The sequence below is a fragment of the Phocoena phocoena genome, chromosome 9 (assembly GCF_963924675.1).
Source record: "Phocoena phocoena chromosome 9, mPhoPho1.1, whole genome shotgun sequence".
Taxonomy (NCBI): domain Eukaryota; kingdom Metazoa; phylum Chordata; class Mammalia; order Artiodactyla; family Phocoenidae; genus Phocoena; species Phocoena phocoena.
The window spans coordinates 68,101,394-68,114,105 of NC_089227.1; the positions used below are offsets into that span (position 1 = coordinate 68,101,394).

General features: G+C 35.6%; 2 protein-coding genes across 2 annotated transcripts in view; one reads left to right on the forward strand and one right to left on the reverse strand.

Moving 5' to 3' along the window:
- LRRN3 (leucine rich repeat neuronal 3) overlaps positions 1-12,376 on the forward strand; it is a 36,787-nt gene extending 24,411 nt beyond the window's left edge. Inside the window, exon 2 of the mRNA XM_065884152.1 lies at positions 9,425-12,376. Within this exon, the coding sequence (XP_065740224.1) occupies positions 9,784-11,910 (2,127 nt within the window). The 5' untranslated portion in view covers positions 9,425-9,783 and the 3' untranslated portion in view covers positions 11,911-12,376. The remainder of the gene's footprint in view (positions 1-9,424) is intronic.
- The window catches only part of IMMP2L (inner mitochondrial membrane peptidase subunit 2), a 914,463-nt gene that overhangs the window by 472,362 nt on the left and 429,389 nt on the right, over positions 1-12,712 (reverse strand). The gene's annotated exons all lie outside the window — the stretch shown is intronic.

Consider the following 12,712-nt stretch of genomic DNA (forward strand, 5'->3'; position numbering starts at 1 on the left):
AACTGCCTTCTAAATTTCATCTGAGTAAAACTTTTCTATCAGAGAAGGAGAAACAAACAACAAAAGCCAGTGTACTCATCCAGTTATAGGAAATACATTTCTGAATAGTTACTAAGATGAGTGGTACTATGTTAATAAACATTTGAGAGGAAGTAGAGCTTAGTGGTAGTGAAAGATAAACTGAGGAATATTAAGATGTTAAGAGTTTGAGCAAAAATCGATTCAAATAGGGTAGAGCCAAACTGGAAGTGGTTAGGAAGCTCCTTTGGCCAGAGCTCAGAGAGAGGCTTTGAGAGAGAAAATGTGTTAGCAGAAAAAGGGAGTTATTGATTGGCTATAGCTTAAAGCCTAGTAAGCTATTTGCCTGCTTGTCCTTAGCATTTTGATTTTGTAACCTTGAGGCATTTGCAGGCTTAGATTTTGGTTTGCTTACATAGGTCACCATAGAATTAGAGTCCTATCAGTTAATGGCCTCCTTGTTTAATTAATTCAACAGTGGTTCAGAGGCAAAATAAAGGGATTTGAATCTGAGGGGGTGTAAACTGGCAAGTCATTTAACCTCTTTGGCCTCATGTGAAAATTAAGGATGATATTAGCGTCTACAGAAAGAGATGACATGAGGAGTACCTGTGAGAATTTACATGAGGCATGAGACCAGTGATACATGGGACATGCCTGCTATTGATGTATTGTTACTAACTGCTCTTACCATACCCACCCTCCTCCAGAGCACTTCCTTCTTCCTTGCTCCATCCCTTACTCGGCAAATACTTACCATGGAAGCTGAGTGCTATCATAACACACTTAGGGATTTTCACTTGAAAGGAGAAAGACCAATTAGGATTCAGTCAAGGTCAAGGGGAAGAGACCTCAGTGTGGCAGGTCTATAGATTGAGATGACAGTGGGGGAATTTGTGTTAGAAAGAATGCCTAACGTCTCTCCAAATTTTCAACATCGTTTTAGAATGAACCACTTTGTATGAGTCATTTCACTCTGAGGGCCTCCTTTACCTCATTTTAAGAGAGGATGGGAATAAATGGATGGTTCAGAAAACTGAGGCCCTTGGAGCGTCTTCAGGATCAGATGCTATGGGCAGAAAGGCTAAGCTGGGTACCATCTAAATCTTTCCAGAAACCACACTCTCCTCCACCATCCCACGTCCCATGCTAACCAGAATAGATCTTCCTTCCTATGTTTGACTTATTCTGAATCTAGGTGAGACTTTATTTGAACAAAGGTTTTCACAACTGAGATGAAGTTGAGAATCAACAGATCTGTACGCCCAATTCCAGCTAAAAAATTTTATGACATCAAAAATATGCTAATTTTATATGATACGAAATTTACTCAGGTGGCTGGAACTTGATATTATTAAAAATCCATGTCTTTCAAATTAGCAAAGATATCATATTGAATATATTGTTCATATGTCAATATTAATAGTTACTGGCAACTCATTTTTGTCTCAGCTATTCCATCAAGGGACCGAATCCAGGCAATTTACTTACCCAGTGTAGTGTGCCTCAATATGATGACTAAAGTAACTCTCTTCCTCATTTCCTACCAGCTAGATGTAAATGTAAAATGAAATAGGAATGACAGGGAATTAATCTGATAGCGTTTAAAAGCCCCACAATGACTAAAATTCAGGGATCCTAATGTGTCTATGACATAGGGTTACAGCACTAAACAAATTAGTGATCAATTAAATACAAAGGTTAAAACTGCATAAGTCAGCTTACCCACAGCTATTTTTTGGTCATCTTTTAAAATATGTTTCATGTTCAGAGTAGTGTCAGTTTAGAATATGAAGAAACCTTAACGATCATATAACCAATTTCTAAATTTTAATGATCAATAACTTGAGGCACAGGAAAGCAAAATGTCCTGTCTACAATCACACAATCACCAAGTAAACCTGATCCATATTTCAAAATGCAAAGCAAAGTTTCTTCCCCTATATCAATTTTTTATTAACAGATAAATATTCTAAGATAATATCCATTAAACTACTCTAGTCATCATTATCCACTCCCTGAAAGTTGACACAGATATTTAAACAGTTAATTCTGAAAAACTGGAAAATAAATATTTCTCAAGGAAAAAAGAATAGCCTTTTACAGGGATGCATTTAGAATAATGTAACAATACCTTTGGGATATGGAACCTTCAATTAGAATTGAAGAAAGACTGAGTCTTACAACAAAGGAATATAAAGTCAGATAATGGGAGAATAGAATTTAAGTACTTTATACAAATGAACTTAGCTAGCAATTTGCTATAGAAGAAAAGGAAAAACTGGGCTTTAATGTAGCCATAGCAACCTCCTATCTTGAACAATTTTTTATCTTAAGCATCCAAATGTTTCTCTTCTTCAGACTCTGTAGTCTTTATAATACACATAATGAGATACGGAGAAGAAGCCACACTTTGTTCTTAAGCTTTAGGACTGTAAAAATTCACCTGAAAGGTGAATTTCAGGATTTTACATTTTCTTACCCATGTGTTTCCCCACTACTTCAGTTGATTTTTTATAAGCATCATAAGAGAACACAGAACATTCAGGTTACTTCCGTTGGATGGCTAGAACTAAGCCTCTTCCTTTGTGCATCCATAGAGTAGTACACATACTACTATTACAGCAAGTCAACTCTACTGTTCATCGTCCTCTGCTATTTTCTCCTTCAGTAACTCAGAACTTGGTGAGCAGATAGTTCACCTTATTTACTCTTGACTTTGCAGTAGCTACAACAGTGCCTGCCAAAAAGGAGGTGTCTGGTCAATGTTTCATAAATGTAGAAAAACAGAATAAGCTAAAGAATTAAGATCATTTTACCAAGAAAAAAGTAGCTTTTGCTCTCAAAAGTTGCATACATAATTATATCTAGAAATAATTTCTATTTTTATTTAAAGAAATCTAAAGTTACGAGTGTCCACAAGTATTAAAAAATATCATAAGATATGAGAACTCTTAAAATTGTTTTCGTTTAATGGCCTAAACTGGGAGGTTTCATGCTGCTAGTCAGAGTCTAATTATACATATATTACTTGTTTAATTTAAAACACAGAAAACACTTTAGATCTTTGACTCTCCCTTAGGCAAAATCTATGTGGGGAAGCCAACAAAAAAATTAAAGACACCGTGAGAAAAATTCAGAAAGCACAAAAGGACATATGTATTAGGAAAATTCCACATCTTAAAATGCTTTCTAAATTTAAAAATAAAAGGTCTTTGAATTTACCACCCACACCCCCAGAAAAAGGGCCTTAAGTTCACTGCCAATTATTCTTTGTCAAAGAAAAATCATTTTTAATCTTTCAATTCTTAAAAATCTTATAAACTGTAAAGATTAGAAATGCAAGTACAGTGACTGATGCAGTAGGCCCTCAGCAAATATTTATTGACAGATAAAAGGGAAGAATAAATGAAAAACCAGATAGATGATAAGCTCTACATAAGGGTTGATTTTGGACTGTATGAGTCATTCATGCAAGTCATTTAAAAGAATCTTTATATAATACATTTCATTGATATGTCAGTTTTCATTCCTGGTGACATTTCATTAACATTGTCTTTTGAACTTGTATAATATTCAATTATAACTTACTTTGCTTTAATATATGATTCTGTTGCCTTTAAAAACTAAAAGAAACGGGAATTCCCTGGTAGTGCAGTGGTTAAGAATCCACCTGCCAAGGCAGGGGACACAGGTTCGAGTCCTGGTCTGGGAAGACCCCACATGCCATGGAGCAACTAAGCTCATGCGCCACAGCTACTGAGTCTGTGCTCTAGAGCCCACGAGCCATAGCTACTGAGCCCGCATGCCACAACTACTGAAGCCCACACGCCTAGAGCCTGTGCTCTGCAATGAGAAGTCATTGCAATGAGAAGCCTGCACGCTATAACGAAGAGTAGCTCCGCTCAAGGCAGCTAGAGAAAGCCCACGCATGGCAACGAAGACCCAATGCAGCCAAAAATAAATAAATAAATAAAATTAAAAAAAAAAAAACTAAAAGAAGGTACAAAAAATAATCTTATAAACTAGTTTTAGATGAAAAAACAACTGAAAAGAACAATAGTTAATTATGAGTTGGTCCTTAGCTCCTACATATGACTACATATATGAATGTGTACCCTAACAACAAGAAATCATTTAATGAAAATTCATCCACTATTAAGATTTACTTGCATATGGCTTAATTTATTTTAAAGAAGAGAAGCAAAATATTTTATCTACATGTTATCTATTTTACATCCATCCATCTACCCATCCATCCATAATATAATATTTATTTGAAGACTTATTATGTCCCAGTCCCAATGCTAGGCTCCAGATCATCTATCAAGGCAACAGTCCTAAAACCTTCAAAACCTATGTTGAAATACTGACTTTTTGAAGTATAATTTTCCTACTCTTTAGAAGAAAAAATAATCCCAGCAAATTGATGGAGTATGGGAAATTAGGTAAGTATATCAATAATTACATAATACAAATTTTCTAAGTTTGAAAACATTTTTCAGAGAGTTTATTTTTTTCATTATATTCAAAAAGTAAAAGTAGAAGAGGGAAAAATGAGGGAGGATAGAAGTGAGAGGATTTAGGGCACACACATTAAAATTCTCAAAAAGTGAAAATGGGATTCAGCTGGCCCATCTATTTTTTTTTTTTTTTTTTTTTTTGCGGTACGCGGGCCTCTCACTGTTGCGGCCTCTCCCGTTGCGGAGCACAGGCTCCGGACGCGCAGGCCCAGCGGCCATGGCTCACGGGCCCAGCCGCTCCGCGGCATGTGGGATCTTCCCGGACCGGGGCACGAACCCGTGTCCCCTGCATTGGCAGGCGGATTCTTAACCACTGAGCCACCAGGGAAGTCCCCTATTTCTACTCTCTAACCACCAAACAATAAGAAAAATATTCTGTAAAATACTGGGAGCATATCTTTTTCTCTTTATTTTTTTTCTGTGTTGTTTAAGTTACTTAAGAAGGGAAGCAGTCATTTTAATCATTATTCCATATTCTATCATCCAACACAAATTATAGAAAGACACAATTGTGAGTTAGCATGTAGCAAACATTTGTTTACTGACCAATGTACTGGCCTAGGTACTAATCAACCGATCAAATGTACTAATATAATCAAAAGTAAGCTGAACACAGTTCCTAATAATAATAATAACCTCAAAATCTAGTAGGAAAATAATAATCTTATATCTAGTAAGGAAATAGTCTAATAATCTAATGTCCAGTAATAATCTACTAATAATTTTATGGCCAGTAAGGGAAAAAGGAAGTGTAAACAAATGATTATCGTGACGCAGATGAGAGGTGACCAAGAATGAATCCAGGAAAAGCTTCCCAGGATAGATGTTTGGGGGCTGAGGTCATGCTAAGGGCCATGAGACTCAAGAGGTCCAGTTTCTGGCAATGATATGCTCTTTACTAAAGCAGGTATGTCAGGCTATCATTTCTGATGATGATGATAATTAAGAAGTCTAACCTAACTTCCCTGTACCTGACTCTATAATTACAAACAAATTGCATATTCATAGTTTGTATTTCCAAGTAGGTTTTTTAAATGGAGCAAAAGCACTGACCAGCAGATTCAAGTATTTGTACTCTCTTGACAGTCATATTTCTCATTGTAATGTATTGGCATTTGGGTTTTGTTCCTTGTGAGTTTGGTTAGTGTGAATCATACCCTAGTCACTATTAGTAGATTGATAAAATTAATTTTCTAAATTTGAAAAGCTGAAGTCAAAGGTAATGCCAGCCCTTCCTAAGAAAAACATCACTACATTACCTTCTGTTAAAATAATTTCATAGCAACTCTACATATGGATGCAAGCCTAAGGATAAAGCCTGGGTTCTAATCCCACCTCATCAATTATTAGCTGTGTGATTTCAGGCAGATAGGTGTCAATACCCTTACAAACAAACAAACAAATAAATAAATAAATAATAGTGGTTAAAATCCCTCTCCAATCTGTTTCAAGGCCATTATTAACATAAAATAATGAATAACAAAGGGCTTGGAAAACCACAAAGCTCTAAGATGTAAGATATTATTACTGCCTTACTATCCTGCAAACAATCCATGCCAAATAATCCAATAGTGAAAGCATCATAATCATTTTCAAAAACATGAGAAAAAAATCAATATTACAATAAAGGCAAATTTTACATATCCTCTGTTGTACTTCCCATACTGATAATTTCTTCCTACAGACCTGGAGAAATAAAATTTGAATTTGTTCACCACTTTAAGAACTCTCTTTACTTTCAAAAGCTTGCAGAATAAATATAGTTCAAATAGGGTTGTTTCTGGCATATGGCTATGCCAAAATGATGAAATGAGGTCAGAATAGAGTTTCTAATTAAACATAAATATAAATTTAAGAAAATATAAAAATTTTAAAACAAAAAGTGGTATTATTAGGTTAACATCCTCCCAAAAAGAATGTTTCACCTTGAACATTTCTAATCCTCTAGTTAACATAAAGGAGAATATAGGAGTCTTTTTGCTCTGCCAGAGAAAGTGGATATAACTGGTTATTTGGCAGAAATTATGATTGCTCAGTTCTCAACCGAGTGATTTATGGCAACATGCAGAAATTTATACTTTGTACCTAGGTTTTTTTCTTCATTTTGAGAATAAAGAGGCAATAGATTTCTATTTTAAGTTTTATCCAGATGCCTCTCCTATGTGCTCCCATTTCATCACTGACACTGAATTGTAACCATCTGTTTACCTGTGTCTCCCCAGAAAGACTGAAAACTTATGAAGGGAAGAGACCATATTTAAGTCATCTTTTTATCCTCCAACTATTAACCCAATAACTGGCACATAAAAGGTGTTCATTAAATGTTGACTGGATAAATTGAGGAATAAACTAAGATATAATATTAGATTGACTTTAAAGTCTAGTTCCTTTGTATTACACTCAAATTTAATCTTTGGATTTTAGTAATAAAGGTAACACACATTCTGTGTAAATAATAGATTTACCCAAGTTAAACCAGTTGAATACTGAAATTAGCAAATCAAACAAACCGAATTGCTTAAATTGTATGTAGCAAACATGAATATGTCCATTTATTAAGTAATATAATTCAGTTATCAGTTCACTGAAAACATTTCTTGAGCATCTACTATGTTCTAATTACCATGCCCAGGAGCTGGCAGGCCTCAGGCTCTCAAGGAAGTGAGTGTCTGGTGGGGCAGAGAACCAACTAAATATTCTGACAGAGGTGTGTGCTGGGGCCACTGAACGACCTCAGAGGGCAGCTAAAGTACAACTGCAGGGAGGGGTTATATGGAAGGCTTCACAGAGAGGTGATGCTTGAACTGAGGGTTGATAAAACAGCAATAATTAATGTAAAACAAAGAAACAGGCAATCCAGGCAGAGAGAAAAGGGTGAGGCACCCACAGTTCTACTGGCAGAGAGAAGGCTGCATATAGAAGAACGGCAGAAAATGACAAGAAACACAGAGAAAAACAGGAGGGACCCCAGATCGTGTAGGGTTAAGGATTTATAAAACATCTTCAGGGAAGAAGCAGTTGTATTAAATTCTTTCCTCAAGGGGCTTAGAGCTTACTTAGATTAAGAGTAATAGGTGAACAGTATTTAAAAAAGGAATTTTGATCAGCAAATAGGTGAAGTAACAAAACCAACAAACATAAAAAGCAAAGACACTTAATTCAAGATAACTTAGGAGTTATCTGAACTTCATGATCCAGTTTTATCACATCTCTTAAAGGATAAGAGGAGAATTAGGTGTGACTTTGAACTATAAATATTCCAACAATTTTGAAAACCAAAGAATGTTTTAAATTAAAAAGAAAGTGTTTTATCCCTCTGTAGAGACCATATCTCCAAATACACTGATCTCTGTCACTGAAGTACCTACCTTAGAGTCACTCAACAATGCCATTATGAATGTCAATATTGGGCAGAGATGAAAGAAAAGAACAGTATTCACACACTGATTATTCAGCAGACCACTACTGCTGGTAGGCAAGAAGCCTCAGAATGAACAGTCCAGCCGTGCTCCAGCTGTCCTGCACACTTGCGGGGAGAGCTCACGGGCAGTCCAACGGATGGAGTGTACATGTAAAAGTAATGTGGTATTTTACAATACGGCACATATCAGAATTGCAACTTGGTTTCAGATTGCTTATTGTTATGATAAAGACATCAGTAACCATTTAAAAGAAGGTACATCTAAGTGTCTGTATTAGCGATGTAATCAAAGTTACTTTTTCATTGTTAGTAACTAATGGAATGTAAGTTATTTTCAGGGAAAAATAAAACAGTCTAACATTAATCTGAATTTCAGTTAAGTATGACAATATACAGGTACATCTACAGCAAGTTAGACTACCTTTTCCAAATGCTGCAAAATTCAAGTCACTTTATACAAAGGAGACTATGGAGAGAAGTACGAATTAAAATGAAAAATTCAGCGAAATTCCACAATTTCTAGTTCATTTTATTTCTAAATGTCATCTCCTGGGAACCTGAGGAACCACAGGCTAACTCACTTGATTGTAACTGAACAGTATTATTTATTTATAAACTTTTAATTTTGCCTCTATAAGAGAAAATAAAAAAGGCATCACTGAAAGATTTTCTTTTTTTTCCCCTATAACTAACTGTCAAAGAGAACGACAAATAATAAATTACAGGCTATAAACAAGCAAATATCTGAAAACAAAGACAAATTCTGGCAGAATAATTTTTACGTTTAATGCAACTTCAGTCTTCTAAAGATCCACTTTCACAGCCATAAAAAAGAATGAAATAATGCCATTTGCAGCAATATGGATGGACCTAGAGATTGTCATACTGAGTAAAGTAAATGAGACAGAGAAAGACAAGTATATTGCTTATATGTGGATATAAAAACATGGTGCAAATGAACTTATTTACAAAACAGAAATAGAGTCACAGATGTAGAAAACAAACTTATGGTTACCAGAGGGGAAAGGAGGGGAGGGATAAGTTGGGAGATTGGGATTGACATATACTATATATAAAATAGATAACTAATAAAGACCTACTATAAAACACAGGCTAGTCTACTCAATACTCTGTAACGGCCTATATGGGAAAGGAATCTAAAAAAGAGTGTGTATATGTATATGTATAACTGATTCACTTTGATGTACACACCTGAAACTAATACAACATTGTAAATCAACTATACTCCAATAAAAAAAAAAAATCCGGCCTATCCAATGTCTGGGCCAATAACTATTAAGGACAGTCATAACAAGGATGAAGTCATCAAAACATACTGAATTAACTGTAAACTAAGAATATTATATATAAGATAATCATAATCAGTTAATGGAGATTGTGTTTTTTTCCCTTTGGACTAATTATTTTTCTCTTTTTTCTTTTACATTTTATTTTATTATAGTTAGCATCATGCTGCTATTCCTGCAAGTACTGAACAAGCATGGGATTTGAGTATTACACTCTTAAATAAATGAATTGCTTAATTTCCTCTGACCATCTATACATACTCCATCTTCAAAAAGTATATCAATATTCTATCATAAAGGAGATAGGAACCTTTTCTTCAATATGCATGACATTTCTGGACAATGCAATTGTGGCACTGGCACGTTTTTCCATGAAGAAAATATTTGCAGTTCTATGGCATTCATCATTTGACAAAAGCAACTATTTTCCTTATCTATCAGCTCTTACTGATCTTACTAGCAGTGACCGTGGAATCCTTAAGGACCCATTAAATCTCTGAAGAAGAAAGCTAAGATGAAGGACCTGCCACTCCAAATTCATGTGCTACTTGGCCTAGCTATCACTACACTAGTACAAGCTGTAGATAAAAAAGCAGATTGCCCACGATTGTGTACATGTGAAATCCGGCCCTGGTTTACACCTAGATCCATTTATATGGAAGCATCTACAGTGGATTGTAATGATTTAGGTCTTTCAAATTTCCCAGCCAGATTGCCTGCTGACACACAGATCCTGCTCCTACAGACTAACAATATTGCAAAAATTGAATACTCCATAGACTTTCCAGTAAATCTTACTGGCCTGGACTTATCTCAAAACAATTTATCTTCAGTTACCAATATTAATGTAAAAAAGATGCCTCAGCTTCTTTCTGTGTACCTAGAGGAAAACAAACTTACTGAGCTGCCTGAAAAATGTCTGTCTGGACTTAGTAACTTACAAGAACTCTATATTAATCACAACTTGCTTTCTACAATTTCACCCGGAGCCTTTATTGGCCTACATAATCTTCTTCGACTTCATCTCAATTCTAATAGATTGCAGATGATCAACAGTAAGTGGTTTGAGGCTCTTCCCAATCTGGAGATTCTGATGATTGGGGAAAATCCAATCATCAGAATCAAAGACATGAACTTTAAGCCTCTTATCAATCTTCGCAGCCTGGTTATAGCTGGTATAAACCTCACGGAAATACCAGATAATGCCTTGGTTGGACTTGAAAACTTAGAAAGCATCTCTTTTTATGACAACAGGCTTATTAAAGTGCCCCATGTTGCTCTTCAAAAAGTGGTAAACCTCAAATTTTTGGATCTAAATAAAAATCCCATTAATAGAATACGGAGGGGTGATTTTAGCAATATGCTACATTTAAAAGAATTGGGGATAAACAATATGCCTGAGCTGATTTCCATCGACAGTCTTGCTGTGGATAATCTGCCAGATTTAAGAAAAATAGAAGCTACTAACAACCCCAGGTTGTCTTACATTCACCCAAATGCATTTTTCAGACTACCCAAGCTGGAATCACTCATGCTTAACAGCAATGCCCTTAGTGCCCTGTACCGCAGTACCATTGAGTCTCTGCCAAACCTCAAGGAAATCAGCATACACAGCAATCCCATCAGGTGTGATTGTGTCATCCGTTGGATTAATATGAACAAAACCAACATTCGATTTATGGAGCCAGATTCACTGTTTTGCGTGGACCCACCTGAATTCCAAGGCCAGAATGTTCGGCAGGTACATTTCAGGGAAATGATGGAAATCTGTCTCCCTCTTATAGCTCCAGAGAGTTTTCCTTCTAATCTGGATTTAGAAACTGGGAGCTATGTTTCCTTACACTGCAGAGCTACTGCAGAGCCACAGCCTGAAATCTCCTGGATCATACCTTCTGGTAAAAAACTCCTGCCTAATACTCTGACAGACAAGTTCTATGTCCATTCTGAAGGCACACTAGATATAAGTGGCATCTCCCCAACAGAAGGGGGTTTATATACCTGTATAGCAACTAACCTGGTTGGTGCTGACTTGAAGTCTATTATGATCAAAGTGGATGGCTCTTTTCCCCAGGATAACAATGGATCCTTGAATATTAAAATAAAAGATGTTCAGGCCAACTCAGTTCTGGTGTCTTGGAAAGCAAGTTCTAAAATTCTCAAATCCAGTGTTAAGTGGACAGCCTTTGTCAAGACTCAAAATTCCCATGCTGCCCAAAGTGCTCGAATACCATCTGATGTCAAGGTATATAATCTTACTCATCTGAACCCATCAACTGAGTATAAGATTTGTATTGATATCCCCACCATCTATCAAAAAAGCAGAAAACAATGTGTAAATGTCACCACAAAAGGTTTGCACCCTGATGGAAAAGAGTATGATAAGAGTAACATCACAACATTTATGGCCTACCTTGGAGGTTTTCTGGGGATTATTGGTATGATATGTCTTTTCAGCTGCCTCTCTCAAGAAATGAACTGTGATGGTGGACATAACTATGTGAGAAATTACTTACAGAAACCAACCTTTGCATTCAGTGAGCTTTATCCTCCTCTGATCAACCTCTGGGAAGCAGGCAAAGAAAAAGGTACAGCATTGGAAGTAAAAGCAACTGTTATACGTGTGCCAACAAACATGTCCTAAAAACAACTAACTAAATCTACTTCAAAGAAAACTCAAAACTGTGGTTGTACTTAAATAAAAAAGGCAGAGAAATATTACTTCGTAGAAGGAAGTTTAAGCTTCACCAATGCTGCTCCTGACCAATGGACATATGTACAAGTTCAGCATTTTAATTAACTGGTTTGGAAGGGTACTGTGGCAACCAAATAAAACAATTCCATTTTCTAGAACTTTCATGTAACTTTTATGTCTGGACTACAGTTAAAGTGGACAAAAACATTTCTGTATTTTTTTTAAGTATATAAGAGTAGTTGAACTGAGCAATACCTCCTCCTGTGTTGTATTACACATGTTAGCCACGAGTTTTTGCAGTGACCAGATAAACTTGAATTGACACGTGGTGTAATAAAATGGACAAATTCTGTAGAGTAGACACAGTGAATATGTGGACCTCTTTTATAAGGAAAAATACATTTTGGATTAAAATCAATTGCTTTTGTCTTGTTTTTGTTTCTAAATAAAGAATAACTTCTGGGAAATATCATTTGACCAGATATCATTTAAATGACAATGTTTTCAAAAAGTGTTTTTCTATAATGAAATTTGGAATGCTAAGAGTAAGACACTTTTACTGGGTGATGTAACTACATTTTTATAATGCACAAAAATGGATTTTAGAAGGCACTTTATCAATATTGAAAGAAAATAATAACATTGTACTTAACCCTTTATTGACAGAAACAAATCCTCTTGGAAATTATGTATTCACTTATAGATTTTCTTTTCTTAACAAGCAGCTTTTGGAGTGGATTTAATTATTAAG